The sequence below is a fragment of the Haliaeetus leucocephalus genome, unplaced genomic scaffold, assembly GCF_000737465.1.
Source record: "Haliaeetus leucocephalus isolate CR32 unplaced genomic scaffold, Haliaeetus_leucocephalus-4.0 Scaffold840, whole genome shotgun sequence".
Classification (NCBI taxonomy): domain Eukaryota; kingdom Metazoa; phylum Chordata; class Aves; order Accipitriformes; family Accipitridae; genus Haliaeetus; species Haliaeetus leucocephalus.
In genome coordinates this window covers 2,017,642-2,044,880 of record NW_010973276.1, presented here as the reverse complement: position 1 = coordinate 2,044,880, position 27,239 = coordinate 2,017,642, and the positions used below count along the sequence as shown (strand labels likewise).

Sequence of the window (27,239 nt, the reverse complement as noted above, 5' to 3'; positions counted from 1 at the left end):
CCCCTCCCCGGCCCCGGCGGGGACGCGGCAGCCCGGTTCCCCTCAGCCCCTTGGCGGCTCGGCGCCCCGCGGTGACCCCCGCTGCTCCCCAGCCTGCCTCAGGCCTCTTCCCTCGCAGCCCCAGCTGCGACTCCCCGCCGGGATGGGACTCTCGTCCTGTGCTTTAGATAGCCAGGGTGCGAGCAAAGGTGGGGATGTACTGGCAAAAGGACAGGGAGGGTTGGTGGCTCTACGGCAACAAAACCCAAAATTGCGAGTGCTGATGAGATGAGTGAGGCGCAACCCCACCGATGTGGTTCCTGGTGAGCCTGCGGCCAAGCGGGGCACAGCCAGAGCCTGCTGTCAACAAGCGCAACCCTGAAGAGAACCAAGGGTTCTGCAAGAAAAGCAATGCTGAAGAGAACCAAGCGTTCTGCAAGAAAAACGACGCTGAAGAGAACCAACCGTTCTGCAAGAAAAATGACACTGAAGAGAACCAACCGTTCTGCAAGAAAAATGACGCTGAAGAGAACCAACCGTTCTGCAAGAAAAACAACCATGTCACCTCGTTTTGTCATGCCGATTTGCTGGGGCCCGTTGCTGCCATGGAAAACGGCACTGCCAGCAAGACGGTGACAAAAGGAGAGCTTAAGCCCCTGCTAAAAATCACACTTTAATGGGAAGCGCAGGACAGTAGCTTGAAACCAGAGATTCTCCCCATTGTGCTAAAAGTAAAGCTGCTTTTGGGGATGCTGGCTTATGTGGTTGTAAAGAGGGTTTTTTTATCTCTGCTGTTCAATGAAAGAGGCTAACAGTTATTAATACGGTACACAGTAAACAGTAAGAAGGTGAATACCTGTGCAGCAAATACCTCAAGGCACGCAGGGTAATACCGCTCTCAATGGCTGCGTGTGTCTGTTCCTCCAGGGGACTTGAAGAGCGGATGAATGATGCTAGATCAGTGCCCACGTTGCACAGTGTTTACCATACATGGCCAAAACCAAAAGCTAGTCTAACTTCCTTATACGCTTTGGCCGATATTTGCAAATTCATTTGCATGTGGTTAGGTGCTTAAGGGACCTAATTCTTCAGGGGACCAACACACCCGTAACTCCCCTCATAATCCTTCAGAATTTGGAGAAATATGTGTGTTGTGGTGAGCTGAGCTGAGCTGAGAAGCCTCCTCTTCCCGGTGAAACTGCGACAGGACTGTGAACTACACCCTGTTAAGTGATAGCTGGGTGTTAAAACATGCGGAAAGCCTCACAGAGATAGATTTGTCCTGGTTTTGCTGGTGATTACAGCTGATGGAAACATCAGATGCCACAGTAGCTACAAATTAAACAAACCAATGTTATCCAACATCTGTTAAACTTTGACACTAGTTTAACCACTGATTCAATAAGCAGGAAAGTCTCTCCTGCATACTGAGCAACACCTTGATTAAAAAATTATACACCCAAAGATTAGAGTTGCAAGCCTGCATCCTTGCCACGCACTGCCCACGGCACCAATTACTGTGAAATTAATACCTTCCTTCTGAAAGCCAGCCCAGCACACTTACTCTCCACCCTCCTCCCTCAAACAATCTCTTTAAAGCTAAAAAAGAAGAAGAAAACGAAAGCAGTTTGGCAGCCTCGGAGCAGACCCGCAGGTAATCTGTAGTTTAGTGGGTTTAGATTGTGATTCATATTTTCCACATAGGTACGTGACTTGCTGAAGGTCACACAATGAGTCAGTGATAGAGGTGAGTGTCTTGACTGCCAGTCCCACAGCCATTAATTTATTAGGAGCCTTGAACCTGTGCGTGTGGCTTAAAACTTTATAAAAAACTATTAATACAAGCATATGAAATCATACTTTAAAATATACATATGTGTAGCTCCTTCTAGCTCAAAACAGTGGGCAATCTTGAAATTATATTTTAATCATGTACCAGGTGATCCTTTACCCTGTATTGAAAAACAACGGCAAAGGCAGCAGTACCCAGCACTACCCAACAGCTTGGAAGAGAAATCAAGGAAGATTTTTGGTATCCATCTAAAAAGAGAGCGATGCACAGAGGACACAAAGTGAAATTTGTCCTGAGAAACCTGATTGAAACCTAATCCTCTCAGTAACTGCCACCTGAATGGTTGGTTCCTGGTTCATGTTGTCGCTGCAGGGATGGATACACCTGTAGCACAGCTTGCTCGACATGGCCTTGGAACAGTCACTAAGGATGGACTCGAAAGGAAATGATACCTGTTGAATTTACACTAGCACTTCCTTAAACATTTGGGTGGAAATGCTCCAAAGATCACTCAGATCCTGACTTGGATTAATGAGCCATTTAGATCACAACAGCTCATTGTACAAGGTGATGAAGAAATGACATGAAGAAATTTCGGGCTGAAGTCTTCAACAATGGAAGGAATGGCTAAGATTTTACACATGCTCTTTGGTTCCACTGTAAACAGTTAATCTTCATCACTTCAGCTGAATAAAATCATTCTAACAAACAGTACTTAAATTATAGCCAGAGTGATGTAAGCCTAACAACTTGTCAAACTATATCACAAATTCTAATTTTTGTAAAGGAAAATATCCTATTACCAAATTATTGCAGCTACAAGGAACCATACAACAAAAGTTGTCCTTCTATTTTATCAGTACCAACACGCCTGATTATTAAATCTTGCAGAAAAGATTCAGAATTTATTCAAAAATACATTTCACTAGTTTTATCCATCCCACATATTTTGCCCTCCACTACATCAATGCACGATTGCTGCAGTCTATCTCACAGCCTTTATACGGAACAGCACTGTGTCTACAGACTCCACCTCTGAAACTTATGTCAGCAGCTATATTTAGCTTGCTTGCAAATATGCATCAATTCCATCACTGCAATAAATCATGCTGGTTTGTTCCTATGATGATCTTGACATGCCTTACAAGTAATGCATTCGGTATGCCCCACAGCCTTCCTTGTTATTAGTTAGAAAAGGTAAAGAAAGATACAAACACCTGAGGCACCTCTTTCTATGAGAAATTTTGATGGCTTCTTTGGCCTTCACTGATATTATGCAATTTGGCTTGGAGTCTCTGAGCAATCTTAGATGGACGGCAGCCGAGTCATTCAGAACCAGTAAAGTCACTTGAGGGATGAATTTGCCTCGAACATTTCAATTTGCTTAAATCCTCACTGCTAAGTATATTCTGAATGAAGGAAAACGGCTTACAGAGGGTTTAGAGAGATCAGCACTTTAAAGTCCTGTTATTTTGCAGCTTAACTTTTAAGTCATGCAAAATATGCCAGACATGACAGTTTGTGTTTCGGAGCTTGGGTTTGCAGATATCCAAGTTATACAACTTTTGAAGGACATTTGTGTCCACTATTTATCTATTTATTTCTGGAAGGCTTTTGATTTATTATTATATTTAAATAACTTTACAGGAAGCACTAGGTTCTCCCACCTGAAAGTTGCATATTTTTGTATTTCTTCTTCTATGGCTCTGGCAATCTATATACGGAAGGCCAGATTGAGCAGCGTTGAGAAGAGGTGCTCCCATTGGAATCCGTGATGTGATCTTACGTTTCACTTAACATTACTGAAACGTAGTGCTTTTCTTATGCAGGGTAATCGGAACTGATTGCAATGAAAAGAAAAAACACCAGGCCATTTTCCATGCGTGGGATAGCATTAGATTTACTCTTTCTGCCTTGTTTTCTCAGTGTCCATTGGGCACATATCGAGTGGCAAGGGTAACTTTATTAAACTGCTTACAAGCCTGATTTTTAAGGGACATTTCAATGATCATCAAACATTGAGCAGCTGCCAAGACAGAATTGCACTAACAGCGACCACGTAACAGCTCTTGATTATGGCTAATCAATTCTGTCTCTTGGACGGGATTACGTGGTCTGCCCAGGGAAGTGTTGCCCTGTGCTGATCTGTTCCCCAGATCCAGCAAAGGGTTTGGCTGGAGAGAGAGAGAGGGAGCGCAAAATCCATTCTGTTCAGCCTTATTCAATCCTTGGCCAGAAAGGGGAGCTGTAGAATTATGGAATGAAGATAAGGAGAGCAATATGTTCAATCAGATTTTTAAAATAACAGCCAGGAAGGGAGAAGTGTACGAGAGTGTATCAGAGCATGTGGACAAGGAGGAAAGAGGAGGATGTGAATTAAAGCAGAGGGTTAGGCATCATCACCCCTTAGATTTATTCCCAGGTCTGTCCCACCTTTCTGCATGACACTGAACGAGTCCCTGCGCTACTTCCAGACCCGGTAAATTGGGCTGACATCGCAAGCCCCCTCCCCAAAGGGTAATGAAAATCCGCTGCAGTGAGCGAGCACTTGCGATGACATTGTTTGTGTGCTGCTTGGAATGGATGGAAGATGCCGGAGATTGATAAGTAATAATAAGTGAACATTAGGTCAGGGTGGGCATTAATAATTTATGCTATTGTTATTAATGATTTACAATACCTTGCATAAAGCACATTTATTACTACATATACACACTCTCATGCATGTTATTTGCAGTAATACAGATGTCATACACTTCCCTACCAACTCATCTATAGGAAAGGCATAGAAATACATGCTGCCTGAAGATTTTACAGCAAAAGGAAATATCTACATTAATTTCAAGCTAGCCTATTTCCTCCTGTGTTTTCCTTCTCCATCATTGTACAGGATCGTGAGATACATTTTTCTTTCTTTTTTTCCCATTTTTGTGATGAAGGGGAGGTGGTCCCACTACCTAACTAAAATGTTGGGACACCAAGTAAAAATGAAGCAATTAATTGCAACAGATGGGGTTTTCTCTGTTGCCATCTCCACTACACCAGACGATGAACTAGGAAGAGCGAGACAAGAAAGCAGAACACAAAAAAAAAAAAAAAGAAAAAGAAAGCTGTATTTTATTTACAACATGAATATCCTGGGATTGACACTTCCTATCATTCTGAATAGCAGAAAAAAAACAGCCAGGAGCCATGTAAGGCGCAGGGGCTGTGAGCAGTGAGCAGTAACATGAGGCTAGGCGCTGTGACTCCTGCAGTACTCCATGTTACACTTATCACGTATCCTAGTCTTGTCCTCATTATTCAACCAGTTTTGAATCCTTTTGCCATCTTGTTCTGTTTCTCTCCCTGCTGTCTAGGATCAAGTTGGACCAAAGGTGCTGGAAAAATCAGAGATATGAGAAAGGAATCATGTAATCGTAAATATACACGAGATGTTCGTGTTTGGTTAGGCAGTATGAGGTTTGGGAAGGTAGGTGTTTAGAAACAGATTTTAAAAAACCCCAATGGACTGTGTCACGGATATAGCAAAATGAGAAGCTATTCCTACTCTTCTTTACTGCAACATTTTCACAGTTCAGCATGGAAATAGATTGTCTTGACCCTTCCTCCTTGTTTCTCCTGAAGAACAAGTAGGTAAACATCTGTCAGGAGTGAGTTAGCTGTAGCCAGTATTGCCTTAGGGATGCAGCAGGATTTCTTGCGGTCCCTTCTCACCCCCTTCCTCTGTAAGATCACCTATTGCATCCACCTGCTCCTACTGTTCCCCGCAAAGGATGCATGCCTCATTGCTGATGAAAACTTCCCTCTGTCTGACCTGGCTGATGAAAACACGCCATATCAACTGTACCATTTAATCAGACAAATCTCCTGCTCGAGGAGGAGTGGAGAGGCTGCATATATCCAGGCACCCTGATAACGCCAGTACTAGCACTGCTTCAGGTACAGAGCCCAAGTCTGTCAGATGGCAGAGAGTTTGCAGTGACAAATATTTCACAACCCTATTTTTTTACATCGTGAGAATGATGGTGTGTCTTCAGATGCTTCCTGAGAGCATAGGATCTGTTTTTCATCGCTCTAGGCTTTTTGTTACGCTGACACACACACACAAACTCTGTGGCAATATTCATATTCTGACTTGGTTTTGTGACTTCCGTGAATGAAAGTAGTTGACAGCACAATGTACCAAGCATGGTGGGATAATCACACTTATTTTTTTAAAGTAAACATGCTGTTTGATTCAAAGCTAGCATAAATTTCCTGTGCCTTTACACATTTATTTTCCCTTATAAGGAAATCCACAATCACAGATTGTCAATAAACAGAAGATGTAAGTTAACCAGGATGGGTCTGATATGCCCTTGCAGGATCCAAACTTTCAAACATTCATTTTTAATCTCTCCCTATTTCTGCATAACCGCTGTTTTACCAGAAAAATTTCAACAAAGTTCATTTGTCCATAGTTTTTCAGTGAAAGGGTTTCCAAGTTGATGTCATTCTCCTGAAAGCCTTATTCGGCTAAGTCACAGTGCAGGAGAAAAAGAACCTAAGGAAAATAATGCCTCCTTTCTATGCCATAATTAAAATAAAATTATATCGGCTCACCCAGTGCCTAGAGAGGCAGAGGCAAATAATCCCACACGGCAGCGGGAGAAAGTGTCATATGGGCGCTTCTGCACTGTATCTGTTCGGGGAAAAGCAGTATAGGAGTACCGGATATTATACTTATTTATATACAGGAGACTCTTAAAAAGCAAATCTCTTTCTCACAAAGCAGTTCCACTGCAAGAAGTACTTTTACCAAGCGGACAGTAGACGTGAATCAATGCCTGATTTTTGTACTGCCTCGTTACGACCATAGATCGCTAGACATGCCCTGAGCGCATCCCACCTGTTGCTCGGCCAGGACAAGGTAACTATTTTCTGAAAAGCCTCACGACCGCCATGTTCCCACCTCCCCTCACCCTGCAGTGTGCTCCAGATCCACCCTGGCCCCACAGAACCACGAGGCAGAGCCAGGATCTGCCAGCCTGCCCGCGGCAGAGCCATCACACCTCACCTTTTCTGGCAGTGCTGGCCAGTGGCGTCGCTGCCTTCCCCTCTGACGGCTTGGGTTTTTCGAAGGTTTTCTTTGCGTCGGCAACTTTAAGCACTTTCTCATCCTCCTGACTCTTCCTCCCCTTCCGCTCCAGCTCCTCCGAGCCCCCTCCTCCTGCAGTCCTGCCTCCAGTTCGCTGCTCCGCGCCTGCAGCTGCCCACTGCTCCTTGGCAGGCTTCGCTGCATCGCTGCGGGGCTCCAGCAGAGCCTCCGTCATTGCCACAGTCTTGCTCATACTCAACGCCAGGCTCTCTTTGCTGTGGGACCTGACAGGAGGGGCTGGTGGGGTTTTTTTCTGGCTGTATGAATCGAGTATCCCTGCATCTGCTTCACCTCCGAGCTGTTCCCTGCTCTCGAGGAGCTGGCTGCTGCTCTGTCTCAAAAGCTTTCCAGTGTCTCTAGCCACCGAAACATAATTTGCAACCCCAGACACCATTCTCTCAAGGCTCTTCGCTACCCGCTTGTCTGGCTCGGGATTCCTGGCCAGATCCTCCTCACTGTTCTGGCCGTTCTGGCAAAGGTCTGGAGTGCCGTCAGGCTGGAGGGCGAAGCTTGCTGCCTGCCTGAAGCTTTCAGCTGCCTTGCTGCTTTCTCTGGGGACGTAGGAAACAGATGTTGTTGCCTCCTGTTTGCTTTGCAAAATGTAATCCATGAGCATGGCATTTCGCTCGAAGCTATCTGACCTGATGGGGACACTCGGCTTGTTTCCCTCTGAGGGAGAGTTCAGGGTCAGTTTATTCACTTGTCTGCTCTCTGCACTGCTTTCAGAGTCCGAACGGCTTATCTGTCTCCTGAGGACTCCTTGGAAAGCATTGAGCCTGTTTAGGCTCGGACTTGCCACCTTCCCATCCCCTGGGTAGCCCTCCTGTCTCACAGGTACCTTGTGCTCTGTCCCTTCCCACTCCTCCTCAGGTTCTGCTTCTGCCTCCTCGATCAGGCGCCTGTACTCGCTCTCCTCCAGCCTGTACACCACCGGCTTCACCGTCCTGCCCGTGCCCGCTCGCCTGTGCCCAACCTCCGCTTCGTACACCTTCAGAGGGGCTTCTCCCTCCTCCCCTCTCCTGCACTCTTTTGTCACGGGGTGGTCTTCCAAGCACGGGTCCCCTGCCAGCCCCCGCTGCCCTCTCTGCCTGCTGCTGCTCATCTCTGACTTCTTGGCAGGAGTTTGCGTGTCGCTCCCAGGGTCGGGAAGGTCCCCCCTCTCCAGCCCATGCCCCAGGCCCTCCTGGCCAAGTTGCAGCAGGGTATAATCCTCGCATGTCCCTGCAGAGGCTCCCCGGGAAGTAGCGCAGTCTCCCCCCTTCGCCTTACTTGTGTCATCCTGTAAATATCCATAGTATTGCCAGGTGGAGGTTTCCATGGCCAGGAGCTCGGTCACTGTAATTCCTGGTCCAAATGCTTTGAAAATGGCCAGCCAAGATTTCTTCCCACCTTGGGTCTCAGCAGACTTTCAGCACCGCCTTCTCCTTCCTCCGCTACTGGGAGAGACGGAGGCAGCTTGGAAGCCTCCGTGCCTGGGTCATGTGAATTGGCGTTTTTTAGCCTCATGGCCAGCAGAGATGAAAATGCATGTCGGTGTGGTGGAGCCCATCCTCTGCGGCAGGGCAGGACGCTCTCTCCTAACACAACAGCTGTCAGAGCTGATGCTACACTGGTCCCTACCCAAATATATCCCACCTGAATAACTGTAAAAGCACCCCCCAGCTTCTAATTTGCGGTCCGTAGCACTTTACGGGCAGGACTTGCTACCCATCTGCATCTTTCTTCAGGGACTCTCCTCTTTTCCCCAACCTGCTGCAGCAATAACTCCCTACGGTCCCATGCAGCAATCCTCCCTGGCTTCCCTCCGATCTCACTGCTTCCAGAGCGATTTATTGCCAGGTCATCTGCTGCGGCTTGTCTGGGCAGGATCACCTCCGTCAGCTCCTCTGTGGGTTTCACGGAGAGCTTACAAACCCGCATCTGTGCCCCTGGCACTCTTCCCTGCCTCCCTGCCCTGCGCCCGATGGACACAAAGCATCTCCCCCAGCGCTCCTTCCTTGGAAGCGGAGCACAGCCTTGGTCTGCGTCCCAGTGTTTTGGGGAGAGATACCGCCTGCACAGAGCACACAGGGCAGAGACAGATCGGCTGGAATGATCTGTGGGAATATATTATTGCTAAGGGAATGGCTGTGACATAAAAAAGACCACTCGAGATAAACAGAGAAGCCCGACAGCAGCCTCAGAAACAAGTTTCCCTTAGGAGACTCCAAAACATAACTTAACAAAAATCCCTATTAACGCTCTGGGCATTTCTCTAAACAATCCTCCAAGCAGAAAGTTCCTCCCTTTGGATAATCCTTCTGCCAAACGGGCTCCTGTAAACTCTCTGGAAGGAGGGGGAGCAGGAGAGCTGGAGGGCTCAAATCCATTTATACACAGCCGGGATGCCTGGCATTGCAGCGAACCGCAGCGGCTGCCATGGCTCCCACCCCAGCAGCTCTTCCCCAGCGCTTTGCCTTTTATGGTGCACGAGGTGCTGGCTGCCTGATCCCGATCCCGGGAATCATCCCAAAGCGGGATGCAGGAAAACACCTAAATGGTCCCTAAAGAGACACAGGCAGTGGCACAGCTTCCGCAGGCACCTCCGCAGTGCCGGGGCTGAGTCAGGTGCTGCTTCCCAGCAGGGGCTGAGTTACCCCAATATCAGCCCAGAGTTTGTGAAGAGCTCCCAGCAACCTGCCCATCGACCCCAGGCTAAAGGCATCCTGCTGACACTCGGCGGGCCAGAAAATCCTGCTGGGGCCTCATCCAGAGCCCCCAGGGACCCCAGCAGCCCTCTGAGCACAGCTGATGCTCTCACATGGGTTGTGTGGCTGACACCTGGACCACGGTCTCTCGTGATGCCACCACCTCGTCCCCTGCTCCACGAGCCAGCTCAGGAGCGAGTGCTGGCTACCGTCAAGGGGAAGGAGCAAGGGATGACGGTTATCCCAGCCCTTATCAGCCCAGGAGCCAGCCAGGCCCCCTCGTAAGGGATAGTTTTTTATCAATGCACATTGCAGAGCTGCTCTGCAGCGAGACAAAACACCATTTGTTACCATTGGAAGTTTTAAATCCCCGCTGAGGCTGCCCAAAACAAACACAACCGCTTCCCAGCAGGACTGGGGCCGGCAGCCAGGCTCCCGAGCTGAGCAAGGAGCAGACGATATTCCCTGCAGACACCGGCAGTAGGGGGGGAACCTTGCAGCACCGATCCCACCAGGTACTGAAATGCTGCGGCAAGATTTGCTGACAGTTGCGTGAGTGACGAATTTTAAAGCCAAGTCACCTCTCCGTGGGATAAACTCACCAGCCTGAGGCATGCTTGGCAGTGGCACGATGACCTGATCAATAACTTGGTTTTTTTCCCCTTGAGCCAACGCCCTTGGTTCCCCATTCCAAAGCCAAATACATTCTAGGTTTCTCACAAACTGTCATGATTTGGAGATATCATCTTGATTTTTTTGGCCTGCCCTGTGTGGGCGTCATAGAGCCCAGGGCTGGTGTGGAAGCTGCACAGCTGGGTCATTGGACCTGGGTTTGCCCTACCCTGCTCTACAGTGTTTTGCACCACTTCCCTGTGAGCTGCTTATTAAACACTCAGGAAAGTCTGACATGGGAGCAATGTGGTTTCTGCTGCTGAACCGTCTGCATAAAAGGAAATGGCAGCTGCTGCAGCGTCGCCACTGCAGTGTTGCCCCTGCTGCCCCCGTCCTTCAAACCAGAGAGGAAGAGACTTTTAGGGAATATGCAACACCCAGGGTGAGGGCTGAGGCTGGAGCAAACCTGACCGGCTCATCAGCTGCTCCCCAGCTGAGCAGCTCCCCTGGCTGAAGCAGCAGAGCTGCTCGTATCAATACAAAATGCATGTGTGTGTATGTGCACACACAGAGAGGACCTGCCACCACACGTATTCCAAACAGCAGCACATTTGCAATGGCTGGATGGACCGGGAGCCTCGCCGGCAGCACAGCTTGGCCTGCGCCTGCTGCAGCCCTGCATCCCCTGCCCCTCCATCCATCGCAGGAACCAGCTCATCTCATGTAGGCAGTGCCCACTCTCAGCTTCTGCTTAGAAAAATATTTACATTTCTACCCCTTTAGAGCCAGCGTGGCTGTCCAGCCACAACCCAGTGTAAAGTGACACAGAGGCATCACCCTGGGGCTGCAGGCAGCTGAGACCCACTGCCAGAGCAACAGCTTCTCCTCTTTGCTGCAGCAGGCTGCTGGTGTTGAAGTGCAGCAGTGGCCCTTTGCATCCCTCCTGTTGCTTCTCTGTGCGCATCGCTTTGTTCACTAAAACCAGCCTCACTCACCTGCCAAACCTGATCTTTTCCCCCAATAACATCATTATAATATCTGCTCACCACCCCTGCGGTCACCCAACCCCAACATGAAACAGAGAAAAGCTGGTAGGGAACCATCCTCCTCCCATCAAGGGCAAAGAATGGAGTCAGAGGGTCTTCAAGGAGATCTGCTCCTTTCCAATTACTGCTCAGTACCACTTCCAGGCTCCTCCACTGGGCAGGTGAGGCAATGGATCTGGTCAGATCTCGCATCTTCCCACTGCCCTGGGTCCCAACCAGGAGGGCACCCAGTGCCAGGCTGCCCCTGCCATGATCTGCCCGCAGAGGCTTCATGCTCAGGCATCTCCTTTCACCAGTGAGGCTATAAATAAACCCTCTGACGGTCGTCGGAGAGAACGTGTCTTGCTCCAGATGTTGCCTGTCTTTGCCATAGCAACATCACAACAGGATGTAACATTTGGCCATAACAAGAACCGCTCCATAAAGAACCAACTTTCAATCATAACAAGAACAAAAAGACACACAAACTCACCGGCAGTCACAGGGCACCCTCTGGCCATTCCACAGTCCTGTCTCGTGGTGCCTCTCTAACATATAAGCTCTTACATGCAGGTCTTGAGATGCAAACCTGCACACAGCTACGGTGGGGAGATCTCCATCTTTGGGAAGCCGCAGGGAGTGGGGCGCGTTGTCCTGTGAACCAGCCAAGCATTGGCTAAGGGACAGACTCTGTCCCAAGGACCTCAAAAGCATGATGCAGCAGAAAGCTGTTGTCTCCCCAAACCGGAGGTCTGGTGTGTGGGAGCCTCTGGGGCTCCCAGCTCAGCACGGAGCTTCCAGTTCTGCTGTGGCTCAGTGCTGGAGAGAGTTAACCCCCAGGGTGTAAAAGTCGTACACACACACACGCACACTCGCTCCCGTTGTTTTCCTTCATGTGTCATCATATAAGCATGTCTGGGCAACCCTCGGAAGGCCTTGACAGCCAGCCAAGCGCTCCGTGCCGGGGCGACTCAGCCCGGGGGTCTCTGTCCTTGATCAGGGGAGTGTCAGATGCCAGTTCCAGCTCCTGATGCTGCAGCTCCTGCAGCAGGTATCTGCTCACACAGCGGCAGACCAGCTCAGCACCCTGCTCCCGTGTCTGGGAGAAGAGCTGCATTTCCACCAGAGATGCTCGGAGGTGTAAGGAGAAGACCAAAACCCTCACAAACCCATCCCAAGGAGCCCAGGGGTCTGCCCTCTGTCATTTGCAGATTATTTTCCCAGCTGGTGAACTGCTGTCCGTGCACAAGACCCTGTGAGTGCTGCCCAGAAATGTGTCGGTGACACGAAGCAGCATCAGCCAGCACATGCCACGTGTGACCCCAGTGTGAGACTCAGCTGCAGGGCGAAAGGAAGATGTTCCCCAGCTCCTTGCTTTCACACAGCATATTGCTGTACCCTTACCACACCGGAATCAAACCCAGCCTCTGCTAAGGCCACAGTAGGACTTAAGTCACTTAATTCACCCTGATGAGTTTGTGGCCCGAGCTCCGTGCGCATGAGGAGTTGGCAAGTGAGCATCGTGAAGTTAGCTGCAAGTACCGGTTCCTGCCCAGGTCTGGGCGGCTGGATCCGGTGAGAGTGTCACAGCCCCCTGGGGCAGCCGGGCTGAGCGCCGGGGCAGGGAGGGCAGGCAGTAAATCATGCTTTGCTGCGCTCAACTGATGGGTGACAGACAGCTGCCAACTCCAAGCCGAGTCAACCCCCCAAAACCCTAAAAAGCAAGTTATTTCTGGTGGGGGTTAATGACTCTAAGGGCAATTAGCAAGTGTGCCAAAGCTGGAGAGCATCCCCAGCCTGCGCTTTGCTACCCTGCCAAGGTAAACACTGACATGTTCCTCCCTGAAGCAGCTTTGAGAGTGAGAACAATCCCAGGCATAACAAGACTCCTCACAGGCACACGAGACAGATGCTTGCCATTTGCCTTTAAAGGCAAAATTTTGTGAATGCCCAAGGAAGGGCTGGTCCCACCTCGGGGGGATCATGGGGCAGCAGCAAGATGGGCTCAGGGCAGAAGAGCCACATCCCACGATTTAGCTCCTCGGCTTTCACTCAGGGGATTTGCTCTTTGGAGGGGACTGTAGCACAGGTCTGTGGGAATTAAAAAGCCCATGTCACTGCAGTAGCACCAAGCCCCTCTCCAAATAAGTACTTTTCCGTGCCCCGTGCAGGGAGGGCTCAGCACGGCGCAGGCATTGCTTTCACACGCACGACCGCTCCACTGCCAACGTCCGCTTGGTGCCGGGGAACGCTCGCCAAGAGGTGAGCAGCTTCTCCTTAAACCCAGCCTGGGGTCTCCGAAAAGAGGCTAGGCGGAGAATTACAGATTTCAGTTCTACTCCTACCTCCAGGAATTAAGCATATTTCTCTTTCTTTCCCTTTTCCCCTTAAAAAACCTGCAAGTGAGCCCATGCCACAGCTCAGGTGTGTTTCTGCAGTGCTCACCTTCCTCACAGGGCAGCTGAAATGCGTCCAGTGCTGCAAGGACACAGTGAGAGGGACAAAGGCATCTCCTGGTCTGGCTTTTAGGGGTGGCAGAAAACAGCCAGGACCCAAAAACCAGGGAAGAGCAGCCAGGACAGACGGGAAGAGATAACACGGGGCAGGGGGCTGTGGGAGCCAGGCAGCGGCTGCTGCTCCAATGATCCGCACCCATCGACTCCTTTTCTTTCTGCCCCCTCCCGCCCCAGTGGGGCCTGTTCCCCATGGCCAGGCTGATCCTTCCCCACTTCCAAAAATGCTGCAAAGCGCATTTGTAAAAGGAAAACAAAAAAAGTTTATTTTTCTCACAAGAAGCACATAAAATATACAGTACATTTTTACAAACAAAAGTAAAAAAAAGTGCATTATGCATCGCCTACTGCGAACGTACAGTACAAAAGATACCGCATATTTAAATATAAAACCAGAATTAAGAAATACCATGAAATAAAAGGAACATTGTTATCATAAGAGTACAGCAATGCACTGGAACAGCTACACGTTACTCACTCACCCCTCCTCTCCGGGTCTGTGGTCACAGTCTGGGAGCCGGCTCCCCAGCAAAGAGCTGGCGATGCCAGCAAGGGGGACGGCGGGACACGACCAAACCAAACACCACCTTCACGGAAAGGACAACCAGGACGACGGCTATTGCTATCGCACAGACCGACAAAGCCTGGACTGGAAATAAGGTGCCAGTTTTGTGCATTTTGGGTTTTCTGGCAGAACGGGACTGGGTTTGGATTCACACCCGGCAATCTGCTGAGCAAAGCGCAGCCGGCTGTTGATGAGACATCTCCCTGGACACCCCCTGTCCGCGTTTCTGCAGCAATGCATAGATAAATGGGGGCGCCAGGAGCTGCAGCCGGCACGGCAGTGTCTCAGCGCAGCCCTTTTGGTTTTGCCATATATAGAGCAGAAGGGAAGTGGTTAGCAGTGCTGAGCTCAGTGGGGCCGGGAGGTCAATATGTAGAAGTAGTAACGGTCTCACTGCCATCGGAAACACCAAAAAAAAAAAAAAAAAAAAAAAAAAAAGAACAGCAAACAGCAGAGTTTAACAGCTCAGCATAAATACACAGTATTTGTAAACTATTATTAAGGCACTCAATTGTAAAAGAACAATTACAATACGTGGGAGAGGACAAACACATCTACCTTCTCATGCAACAAATCTAATGAAGTCTGCAAGCATCATAGGTTTGGCTACAAAACCCTTTGAAATGGCACACTAGTGCTTCTAGCGCACGTTGGCTTCGAGACTGACTCCCACTAAACCGTGCCTCTATCCCGACAGCATCGCGGTGACGCAGTGATGGAGCCCGATGAGTGAAGTGGTGGGGTTGGTCCAGCGAGAGCTGAGTCCAAGCGACATGCAAGGGGAAGGCGGTCAGTGCTGAGCTACGCCCCGGGAAAGCAGTGGTTTGTATGCAGCAGAACTTGGCAGGCACTCAAGAAAACAGGAAGGAAATATAGATGTTCGCTTGCATCAGTTAACGGAATTTTTCTGAATTTATTCAAATCTGACGCCCCCACTTCTTCCCTTGGCCGGGCAGCAATGGGAAGCGTCTGCAGCGCTGAGAAAGGTGCCGGTGTAACATACAGCGGAGAAAGATAATCGTGCAAAAGGCCCTTGCAAGGTGAGGCCGACGATCAAACTGTGCTGGGATCAAACCTGAGCGCAGTGCTGCGAGGGCAGAGGCTTGCCAGGCAAGAAGCACAACGGACGTCCCAGGCAGCTGCCCTGAGCCCTGCAGGCATCAAACAGCCCCAGGGCCTCCTGTGTGCCCCTGTCACCTGCCCCCTTTCATAAATCAGAATCTGGGTGTAAACAAGGATAGTAAAGATGATACAAATATAGGAAATTTATTGCAGTAGATGTGGATGTGCACATGCACCCATGGTACGCTGACGTCTCGTAGAGTATTTCAGTCCTACTCGGAACACGACCCAGCATTTTCTCAGCCCTAAAAAACAAAGACTTGTGCACATTTTCCAGGGTCCCCTCACGCAGCAGCTTTTGCTTCAAACCAGCTTTCATGGGTGAAACAGGAAGTGTGCCTTAAGCTAAAAATGTACATCAAATTTAAGACTCTTTAAGGAGGGACATTTATTTACTGATTGCCAGTCCCTACAATTCCTCACACCTAATATAAAAATGTGGGGTCTTATGCTTAAGGAAAAGGGCATTTAGGACAGCAAAACACATGGCTCCCTTTCTCAAGACAGTGGATTTTTGATTAATACAGACTCTGAGAACGATTGCTTGCAGCCCTGCTCTCTCTCCCACCTCAAGGAGGGGATTTTTAAGAATGGCTTTCAATGGAGATCTTAAAATGTGGGCAAGCTCGCACTCACAGCCTGGTTCCTAAATGAGCAAATCCATCCCTTTGCCATCACTGTCCCCCGAGGTCTGTTCTGACCCCCAAACCTGCTTCAATATAGTACTCCAAAGGCACAAGCAGCCAGCACGGTTTCAGATGGGACTCGGAGAGCACCAAGGTTTGGAGCATGTCCCCTCCATGCTTCTCAAGCTCTTCCCTCCTGACTTGGCCAGGTCCTGCACAGAGCAGTTCTCGATCTGGCTGGCTGCCCAAAATATTCTAAGAAAACGTGCATTTCATATAGCATCAATGAACTGCTGCATTTCAAGCGTTTCCCACAGCAGGACAGCAAGAGGAGGAGAGCACGGTAATACTGGTTTGAGACCGGTGCCCGAGAGCCAGCCTCTGGCGCGGGAAGGGACACGCTTCCTCGGCTACGATTGCTGCAGAGCGTGCAGCACCACTGGGACCTCACCAAGGGAGAGCACGGGCAGCCCCCGGCTTCCTCCCTGCAGGTCATGCCAGCTTTCCTCCGAAAGGAGATCTCACCCACACCTTCAATATCCCTCTCCCTTTGGGGTGAGCCCGTATTTCTGTTTGACAGCTCACCCTGAAGGATGCACACACGCCCCTGAGAGCAGGATTTATGCTTCCGTCGCTCCTGGCAGGAGGCTGGTGCAGCCCTGCAAGAGCTGGGACACGTACACCCGGGCTCCCTGCTCTGGGGCCACCCAGCCTGCTGACACCCAGCATAAATAAACCCCTGGACTTTGCCAACAGCTTCAGAGGCTGCTGGCAAACCAAGGATGCAGGAACCATTCTACCAAAACTAACAGCAATAATCAGAAAAGACACACGTTCACCTATTGCCTACTGGGATTTCAAATGCGTGGGGACACCAGGAGAGCCGTGCCTCCTTGGCAGTCTCGCTGGCATGGCATGTCACCAACAGTCTGATGAAGAAGAGTCCCCAACGCAGGATCCACAACACCGACACAGCATCACACAAAGCTTCACTAGGGTCCATGGTCACTTACTGGCCAGGCTCGTCATTAGTACTGGGACACTACAAACCACAACGACAGCAAAAACACCCAAAGAACACGACGCCTCTCCACATGAGCGTAAGCCTGCAACAGCAATACAGTCTGGGCGTCACTCCGGCACCAACACGAGACTATGACAATTCACCCGGTTACGCAGCGAAGACGGACTAACGCCAGCAGGTCACACAGTCAACACGAACACAGCTTGATACTCCTTCACTTCACAGCTAGGTCACTCAGTGCGGTAAAGCCTCTGTCTCCATCCTCCTCCAGGCCTTTGCAGTTAACATTAAGGGAATACCTTCAAACAACGGTTAAGTATTGTGGGGAAAGCCTTTTTTAAAAAAAAACCCAAGCAAACAACAAACCAAGACAAAAAGTCAGCAAGAACAGAGGTAGTGTTCATGTCACCATTTTAAGGATTTTTCCACAAGTGCCCTGTTTTAACTAGAGACTTGTGTTTGTTCTGTAAAAAAAAAGTCATGACTAATTATTTTGTTGAGTCATTGAAACAGAGTATTTCAGCATTTTATATATAGATAGATAAATAGATACAAATATCTATCTATATATACACACATACACAAAAACACATTATTATACTTGGCAAACAGTACTAGAAATAGCATCCTGCAGGACAACAGGCAATTCACACACAAAGTCCTCTTCTAAGCCATGCAATACATTTTATTTTCCCTTGTGCCATTCATCATGACCCATTATGCTTTTTTTCCTCCCCACTTAGAGTACAAGAAGGGGAAGAAGAGGTGGCATCAGATGAACTACTGCAAGTCAGATGATAAAACTGCATTGGTGCAATGAATAAATGCCATAAAACCCCCCAAATCCACCTCCCTACTCCCCCCCACCAGAAGGCATCAACTTTTGCCCATCCAAAGCGTGTTCTTCAAGTTTCCAACTGCTGGCTTTGCTGCCAGTTTGGAGGTGACATCTGCACTCCTCAGCGTGGATTGTGGCTCACAGAGCACGGAAGACTCGCTTGAAACGGCCTCTTTTGAGTCTGTTATGGTTGATACATCCATGTCAGTTGATAAGTCCTCAGAGGACAAGTTAAGACATCCTAGCTTGGCGAGAGAATTGGACCTTTTCAGAGGAGAAGACACAGTCAAGCCAGCCAGCCGCAACCTGGTCTCGATTTCCTGAGTTCGCTGCTTCACCAGGCCGGGCTTGCCCCGCACGCTGTGGATACTGTCGCTGCTGGAGCTACGTGTTAGGTTGGAGCTCCGAGAGGAGGAGGGAGTGTAGCAGATGGTCTTCAGGAAGTCCTTGGTGAAACTGCTCGTGTGCTCCAACCGACACATCACAGGCGTGGAAGTTTTCTGAGAGATCCCCTCCAAGATGCGTTTCACCTCTAACTTCTCCACATCGTTTTCTGCATCTTCAGGTATCAACGGTGCTGGTCCCAGAAGAGGTACGAGGCTGTGATGTGAAATCAAATCCTCACTTTCCTCCACAATGCCGGAGCTGACTCTGCTCAGGGAGCTCTCTCTGAGCAGTGACGAGGCATCCGAGGGCAGGCTTTTCAACCGCTCCAGCTCTTTGGTATGCTTCCTAACCAAGCCTGCTTTCTGCAACTGAATAAGAGACTCCTGATGCTGCATCAAGTAACTGTTTGCACTTGGCTTTTCCAAGTCTTTGCTGAACAACAAGTACTTCAGATCCTTGGTAGGTCTGCTGTCTTTTCTGGCTAGAGACTCTTCTTTTACCACTTCTGTGTTAAGGAAGCTCTTGTCACAGTGCGAGTTTCTCCTGGGCAGCAGAGTTTTGACTGGGGTTTTTGGTACATCTTTTCCTTTCTCCAAAATGCTGCAGTGTTGATCAAGTGATTTGCAAGTGCTGGCATCCAAAGTACCAGTTCCTGCCGACAGAGGAAGCGGAGCCTCGTTATTTTTAGTTCTGATTGCTTCCTCTGAGTGTGCCTTGCTGGGCAGGTGGTCCGCCAAGTTGGAATTGATGTGGGAGAGGAGGGCTGGTTGCGTGCAGATGGTGGTGCTGCGGCGCGCAGTGCCGGGGTTCAACTTTTCGCACTGGTCCCCAAAGGGGTCAGGGGACAAACTGGCCGAGGAATACATGCAGTCAGTGCAAGACTGATAGGAAGGCTTGACCTTACTGAGGATCCCAAATACAGCATCATGCTGCAAAAAAGAAAACAGGTACAGATAAATGTGCACAGAACAGGACATCAGCAATCAGCAGAGCGAGAGGCACACACTGCAGGATATATTTACAGCCAAGCAGATTTGAAACAAAACCCATTTCCACTTCTCTTAAGGCCCTGCAGCAGGTACAAAAGCCATGTACTTTCTCAGCAGACAGTATCGTCAATGGAAGAATGAATACCTACCGTTTCAAGCGATGGTCATGCAAGCAAGTTGCCCAAAGCAGTTTACAGGGCACTCACATGTGTGTGCTCTCTCTCTGGCATCTAAATCCATAGCTTGGGCAAGCAAAGACATGTTCAGAAGCACTTCGAAAAGGAAGAAGCTCATCATGGAATGAAAGGCTTTATCCAAGTCAAATGAAACTGTGCTATGAAGATGAGAAGAGCAGTTTCACTTGCAGTAGAGTCAGCCATGCTAATCACCTACATTTCAACTCCATACGCACCTCAAAATCCTCTGGGCAACTCCTTTTGCTGTTGTTGTTATTCAAGTTCTCTCTATTAAGCCTGCTCTCCTCCTTGTGCATGGACAAACGCCGCTTCCACTTCTCCATCGGATTTTCATCCCTGACACTGTCCTCCCCTCGGTCCCCAGGGCCCAGCACTATCCTTCCCTTCCGGGGGCTGAAGTCCAGTTTCTTCTTCACCTCCTTCTCGCAGAAACTGCTCAGCTCTGCCAGCGGCTCTGCTGTCTCCAGGGCTTTTGCTGTCTCCAGCAGCCTTCCCTCTGAAGGTGCAGATGGAGGCTGTCCCACCAGCGAGGCAGTGCGCTCTGCAAGCGCATCGCGCTCCAGCTCCTCCACGTGGAAAAAGCCCTCCCTGCCACTGGGAATCTTGTTCTCCAGCAGCGTGTCCGAGAGGCGCCGGAAGCAGTAATTAAAGCCCACAGACACTTCTGTGCTGCCGCGGTTGTCCAGGTATGCCGACTGCGAAGGCGTGTCCAGGTCAGCCAGGCGGTTTTCTAGGTCGATGTCTAAGCTCTCGAGTAAAAAATCGCCTGACCCAGTGGTACCGTCTGTGTTCTGGGGTAGGTTGCTCTCTGCCTGCTGCTTCCACAGCTTGTTGTGGCGCTGCTTGCTGGGGGAATGGACAAAGACACAAGTGACTACCGTTGAACTGTAGGATGCTCAGTTCCAGGAACGTCCCTCCCTCTCCACAACCCAGAACTGAAACGCTGACCTCTGGGTCCAGCCCTCCAGTCCCACTTGGACAAAACCATCTTTAGCATCAGGATTTTGTCCCTCCCGCCTGCCCATGCCAGAGTCTCTTTGGCCCAGCAGACTCACAGCAGTGCCCTGCACTGCACCCATGATGGGAACAGCCCTTGGGAGGAGTCCCTCAGGGCAGAGGGGCACAGAGCCCCCCCATCAGAGCAAAACACTCTGAACCAACATCTCTGCACATCTCATGGCACAGTTCCTGCTGAACCAGAGTGAAAAATTTTCCCCCTCTTCCCCCATTAGAGCCCAGGCCAAGCAGAGCATGCAGAAACCCTTATTAGATACTACAGCACTTGCAACGACAAAGACTTGTGATTGGCATGGTCACCCAGAACTGCAAATGATTTGCCTCCAACCCTGCCTGAGCTCAGTTCTGCCTCATAAAACAAGAACAATGTTTTGCTGAACAGTACTGGCTGCTGAGAAATACGAACATGCTCCCCAAACGCAGAGAACCCTCACTGAATTAAACCAGAGCAGATCTCCCTAAAAGACAGCTAATTTCCATCCAGGGAGACCTGGCATAGAAAAGGTTTAGAAAAAACACAATTAGCCCAGGCTTCTGCATCTGCCCTTCTAAAGAGGACCCTTCAGACTACAGCACCACACTGCCAGCATCTTTGAGCATGACATGCATGTGTGCAAGACATTGGCAGAAGAACCTATTGCCTGAACAGAACTCCATGGAGATTAATATTTTGTGATACAAAAACACGAGCAGTTGCCTACAATTAGCTCCTTTACTTCCTGCAAGTCACCTTTCCCTTCATCCTGTCGCCTTACCTCGCATCTAAAATGCCTTCATATTCCAAAAGCTGTCTCATGAAGCCTGCATTTGGTCTTGCAATGCTGCGTTTTTGCTTCACATAATTATAGGCCTTTTCCAGTGACCAGCCAAATTCCTTCATTGCATAAGCTATAACAGTAGATGCTGACCGGCTCACACCCATTTTGCAGTGCACCAGGCACTTGGAGTGATTCTTCCTGCAGAAGGACAAACAGGAAAATACATCTCATCTTTCTGGTTATGGTATCTGTTGTTACTGTTTTACATGGTGGAGGGACAGCACTTTGTCCCCCTGAACACCCTAACACCATGGCTCAGCAGGTGAGAAACGTTTCGGATTAAGGGGGCCATGAGAAAAATCTCTCTCCAGAAAAGCTGGGAGTTAGAGAAGGGCAGCCTCAATCATGCTCCATTTCAGAGACCACCATGAAGCCTCCTGCCTGCCTGCCTGCCCGAGTCTTTGGATACAGGGATAAGCAGGAACAACCCAAATGTAAAAGCCCAGCAGAGTTTGACGGGCTCTGTCACCATCTCTTGTCTGCAGAGACAGCTGGGGCTAGTCCAACACAGACATGTTGGACTATTTCCAGAACTTCTTGAGAAGAGGAAATGTCCTCGTTTCCTTTTGGAAGCAAAACAAAATAATAAAAAATATCACAGGCTAGGAACAGGTTAATGCCAGTATAGGAAGAGACCAGGTATGGGGAATTTCCAGGGACGCAGAAAACTCCTGGCAAAAGCAGTAAAGCAAAAGCCCTGTTGCTTCCTTCAGTGGTGGTGCAGTTTCAGGGAGGGCCCAGCTCCATGCTGGATGAAACCCACAGGGCACAGTGTCAGACCCCATGGCATGGATGTGCTCTCACACTAAGTCACATCTCCCAGCCCACTTACTTGGCCTTGTTTATAAAGTGGTATGCCTCATTCCAGTGAGCCAGGAGGTCTGTTGTCTCCTCGTCATACACTCTGATATTGTGATATGCGAACAAACCGGGGAAAAAATTATCAATTTCCCTGGTCACATTCAAAATGTAGTCGATGCTGTGGAGAACAAAAAGAAAAATGAAGCTGAACTGCCATGGTCATGAAAGGGAACTGACACACATTGTGAAGTCCGTGAAATCTGACACAACATGAGCTGTAAGATTTTATCTAGAGCTCTAATCCTGAACCCCTGGGACACCCGGTGACACAGGTCACGCACATGACGTGCAGGGCCTGTCCATTCACCCATCTCTCGCCACTGGCATATCCCATTCAAAGCATCAAAAGACCTTGAGGTCTCGTGAGCACATGAAGTTTATTTTCTCCTGTCTGCCGAGCCTTTGTAACCCAATCAGAAACTCCTCGCTGTGTGCCATGAACAGCTTCTAGGGTGCGAAAGAAAAAAAGTGCATCAGCTGCAAGTGATTCGTTTGGGCAAGAGGTGGGAACAGACCCCAGGAATCACAATTTTCAACTGCAGGCTTTAGCTGCAAAGCTGTCCTTTTCTCTTCTTTCTGACCAAAAATATGGAACAAGAGTCATGTGGTATCTCTCGATTCCTGCCAAAGATTACAGCAGAGATTACAATGTACCTGGAGAGAACGAATGTCCATATTGATTTATTACCTCCTATCATTCAGACAAATCGAGAACACAGGATATTTGTTTCAGAATCTGTCCAGCTTTGACCTTTAGACATTGCACGTCAAGATGCCTTCCCCGTAGATCTGAAGTATTAATGCACTGGTTGATTTACTTGTTCAAAGATGTTCAGACATCTGTTCTCAAGGACTCCAAATTAAACATTTTTAGTCATGCTGTTGAGCAATATTTTTCAGATTCTCACATCAAGGTTGGTGTATGCCTTGGGCAAGCAGCAAATATTTATATGCAAAATTCTCACTCGTCCAAAAAGCGTGAAAGTAAATCAAGCCAAGAAGCGGTGCGGTGATGAGAGCGTGGTGAAAGACAGCCCTGCAGCTGCCTGTCTGGGCAGGTGAGATGGAGATTGCTCATCCACAGGAAGTTCTGCTCCATTTAGATAGAGTTTTTTCCTAAGCTTAGCGCCGTAATATTTGCTCTTCTGCAGCCTGCAGGAATTCACACATGACACAACAATATGTATGGCCGTTTCACGCTCAGCTGCTACACATTGTGAGGGTTTCTGAGATCTTGATGTACTTCACAAACAAGAAGCTTTGTTATTTTCACTCTACATGTTATTGACAGAAATGAGGTAGGAAAGGTTTCTCAACCAAGGTCTTGATGGTAAGTTACCCACATCACTAGGAATGGGCCCAAACTCATCTTTACAGTCTACAAATGTTATATGTCACTGCAAGAAATCTGAATGTAAGTTAAAGGCAAACGACTGGAGGTTTCAGAGTCTAAGGCTGGTGTCTGAAAGGTGCTGTACTCACCCTGAGCCCTGCAGCTCCTCGAGATTGGAGGCATTCCACTCGGACCCCTGCAACAGCCACAAAACACACATTTCAAAGGAGCCCAAGAGCCTCCCTGTTTCCTAAGTTCTGCAATACCCCAGCCTCAGCAATCTTCCTTAGCTGCTGACTAAAATATTGATAATAGCCTCTGAAACAGGAATATGGCACCAGGGCAACCAGCGCTGCAGCTCAGCACAAAGATGTCCTGTCCCAAACAGGCAGAGACATCCTCATCTAAGGAGATAGTTCTAGGCCAGCGTGTGACTGAGCACATCCCAAATCACCGGCCCCGGCCACTCTGACTTTTTAAACAGAGATAAGTTGTGCAGGGAAAGAAAATGATTATATGTAGCATGACTGGGATCACAGGTATATGAAAAGTGAGGCAAATCCTGAAAGCTATGGGGGTGGTTACACCTTGTATGCCCCCCATATCTGCAAAACAGAAAGCTAAAAACAGTTTAAAAAGCAGGTTTTGCCCTCAAACATGAGCACTTCCTCTGACTCTGTCCAGAACAAAAAAAACCCAAAAAACCAAACCAAAACAAAAAGACCCAAGCATAATGGGCACAAATGTGTTCATCTCAAGCAAGTCTTTGTTCCGCCTGGTTTTGCTTGGAGTACCATCTAGTGGCAAAAGTTTAGACAAAACACACATCGTTCTTCGCTTCTGCACCAAGTGCATATCACCTTTAGCCTTATTCTTTACATAGCTCTGGCCATGCCTACAGAAAGAACTTCATAGGCTCAGTCGAGAAAAAACAATACGGTGACCCTAATCAGAGTCAAAGAGCAAATGGCTGTCACATCGGGGCAGCATCCACAGCTAGATCTTTGTTTGTCATAAAACAAAATCTCCATTGCTAGAAATAGAAAATGAACGTGCATAGACAGAAGTTGAGCTATGCCATGCTATGTCCTGAAACAGGATCAACCTGCCAGGAAAGAACCCTGTCAAGTCCCCGAAACAAGAACACAGCTAGAAAAAAAGGTTTCTCTACAGCAGGCTTTTACAAGCAATATGGGTCCTGGAGTAGTCTGCACAAAGGGTGGGATAGCAGGCTGTACCTCTTGGCTCATGCTGCACAAGTCAGCCTTGACACCAAATCCAGCTTCCTCTAAGCCCAGTGACTTGTCAGATCGCTCCCACTGAGCCTCCTGCTATTCAGGAGCTCCTAACACAGCAGCTTACCAGATATAAATGATCAAAAATCAGAGACGGTTTGTCCATCTGACCCAGGATAAGCAGCATTTCATTGTCTATAAATTCCTTGAATTCCTTCAAGTTGCAATTCATATGTTTCTCCAGCTCATTTCGTATCTGCAGAGCAGAAAACAAAGGATACCAGCTAGAATCATGTCTGTCCAATAGAAACATTTGTTGGCACTCCTTTGTAAAACACTTTTTCTGTACTTCATTAAAAACAGCAAGAGGGATTCGACTTTTTGGAGACAAGGCATCTCACTACATGGCATCTCTCCAAGTATCCTAGGCCCTCAAATTTAAGATCTGTGAATAAAGCTTCATGATAACACCCGAGTTAAAAAAAAATGTATTTTGGGTGCCTGCTTCTTAAAAATAATTGGAGAGATAAAAAACAAGACCTTGGAGAGCAGCTAACAAAAAAAAAAAAAGTGAAACCCATTAGAAGCAAGGAGTGAATAATGGCAGCAGCACTGGTGGAGAGAGAGATTTCCAGTACTCTCCCATTTTAAAACACCAGGGCACAGACCTACAGTCCTCTCACTGCACGTCAGCTTCAGGAAGGTGCAATGCAAAGCAGCACAACTTTGTTTAACCCAGCATGGAAAATGGTTACAGCAAATCAAAGCATCTTGACTGCACCAAGGGTTAAGAACACGTACACAGACAGACGAGTTCTCAGCTTACGCCTACAACTTGTAACGCTGCTGTTACACAGGAATGTATCTGAACACTTCAGTGCTAAGCTTTAGGAAGGAAAGCCCTGCATGTTAATAGCCTCCCTTGAAAAACAAACGAAAACCCAACCCAAAAAGAACTATTTCCATTTGCTCTGAGTATGTCTGCACTGCAGCTGGATGTATTTACACCAGCCTGGGATGGATCCAAACTAGCTTTAGCCTTGACTTGTGATTTTCCATCCATAAACTCACTAGCAAAATGTTGTCTGCAAGCCCCTCTCACATTTGTTCAGGAACAAAGAAAATAAAACCTTAAAATGAAGCCGACAGGAGAAAGGAAGGCACATACTGTGCTCTGCACTGTCCATGAGCAAGTGAAGATCAGGACACTAACAGCTGCGAGGCCTTCAGCCACCAACCGCATCTTCTGAGAGCTGCCTTTGCGTAATTCACAGGGATGCACTGAGGAATAAGTGTCTGCAAATTCATTGCTTGGACAGGCCTCCATGTGCTACAACCAGCTGTAATGCAGGCATCACCTCTGATGCCACTTTTTTGGCAAAGCACCAGGCACTATGTGCTTGAAAGTCACATACTTGTTGCTAAGGTCTTGAAAAATGCACTCTGATTTTGGTATTACCCTGATTTCCCTGCTGGGGAAACAGAGGTATAGCAAAGCCAAAGAGCAGAGCCTTTACAGAACAGTTGGAAACACAAACTGAAAAGCCAATGACACCTAGTCATATGGTGTCTCCATCAGTGCAGCACTCTCTGGAAAAGGAGTCTAGCAGAAAGAATAAGATAGCAGGAATTTTTGTATTTACCTCCTTAGAAGTCACATTTTCCAGGTCTTTGCTCATCATGATGCTCCGGAGTTTGGCTTTAATGAGCCGCTCTGTTCGTTCTCTTTCAGTTGGCCTGAAAAGGAAAAGGAGAGGATGTCTCCAAGCTGGCAGTAAATGTACGGTGCAACTCATACTGTACAGAGGAGCGGTGGTAAAGACTTGTATTAAAAGCAATTTTTATGACAATAACCAAAGAAAAACATTTTAAGACTTTTATGAAGAGGAAGGAAATGAACCACTGGAGAAAGAAAAGGGAGAAGGGGAGATTTCTCTTGTGAGCCAAGCCAACTTTTTCTAATAAAATTCAGAACTGACTTGTCAACAAACAGGGCTGGAGAGTCGGGGCGGGTGGACTCCAGGTCCTGCATTGCATTCCACTCATTGATGCAGCTCTGGTCGGAGCTGATGCAGCTTTCGTAGTATGTGGCCCAGACCAAGGCCATCCCACCTGGGAAGTAGTTGTACCTTCTTGCAACTTCACAGGCTTTATGGAGGATCTGTAAAGCAGACCTGCAAGTTTGGAGAACAAATTTGTGCAGACGTGAGAAGCAGGAACAGACAGAGCAGGATCCAAATGATTTTCACAGAGGAAAAGATTTTTCAGCATTGTTTATTACAGTTTGCTTTTTGAGAGCAGCAGATGTATTGCATCAGAGTTCAAAGAGGGCACAAACTGCACCTTGGAGGCCTTCTCAAGAGCTGGTCCAAGGCAGAGGCTGAAATCTTCTCCTGATTAACAGGCAAGCACAAGGCACAAGTCTCTCTGGGATCTAATCATTAGCTAACTTGTAAAGCCAGACCAAAGAAAAACAAAG

The 27,239-nt window shown here is 48.5% G+C and overlaps 2 protein-coding genes across 7 annotated transcripts in view; both read right to left on the bottom strand.

Moving 5' to 3' along the window:
- The window catches only part of CORO1C (coronin, actin binding protein, 1C), a 52,096-nt gene extending 45,244 nt beyond the window's left edge, over nucleotides 1-6,852 (bottom strand). Inside the window, exon 1 of one of the 2 annotated variants that reach the window (XM_010582086.1) lies at nucleotides 6,831-6,852. The gene's annotated coding sequence lies outside the window, so the exon portion shown is untranslated. Of the gene's footprint in view, nucleotides 1-835; nucleotides 858-6,830 lie in introns of those variants that run through there. The other variant, XM_010582091.1, reaches the window with a different exon arrangement.
- Nucleotides 6,853-14,103: 7,251 nt separating this feature from the next.
- SSH1 (slingshot protein phosphatase 1) overlaps nucleotides 14,104-27,239 on the bottom strand; it is a 36,429-nt gene continuing 23,293 nt past the window's right edge. For 3 of the 5 annotated variants that reach the window (XM_010582081.1, XM_010582082.1, XM_010582084.1), the window contains 8 exons: nucleotides 26,740-26,934; nucleotides 26,404-26,497; nucleotides 24,888-25,016; nucleotides 23,675-23,721; nucleotides 22,164-22,310; nucleotides 21,269-21,469; nucleotides 19,712-20,342; nucleotides 14,104-19,239 (listed from right to left, as the gene is read on the bottom strand). In XM_010582081.1, coding sequence (XP_010580383.1) covers nucleotides 17,962-19,239; nucleotides 19,712-20,342; nucleotides 21,269-21,469; nucleotides 22,164-22,310; nucleotides 23,675-23,721; nucleotides 24,888-25,016; nucleotides 26,404-26,497; nucleotides 26,740-26,934 — 2,722 coding nt within the window. In that variant the 3' untranslated portion in view covers nucleotides 14,104-17,961. Of the gene's footprint in view, nucleotides 19,240-19,450; nucleotides 19,634-19,711; nucleotides 20,343-21,268; nucleotides 21,470-22,163; nucleotides 22,311-23,674; nucleotides 23,722-24,887; nucleotides 25,017-26,403; nucleotides 26,498-26,739; nucleotides 26,935-27,239 lie in introns of those variants that run through there. The other 2 variants (XM_010582085.1, XM_010582083.1) reach the window with 2 other exon arrangements.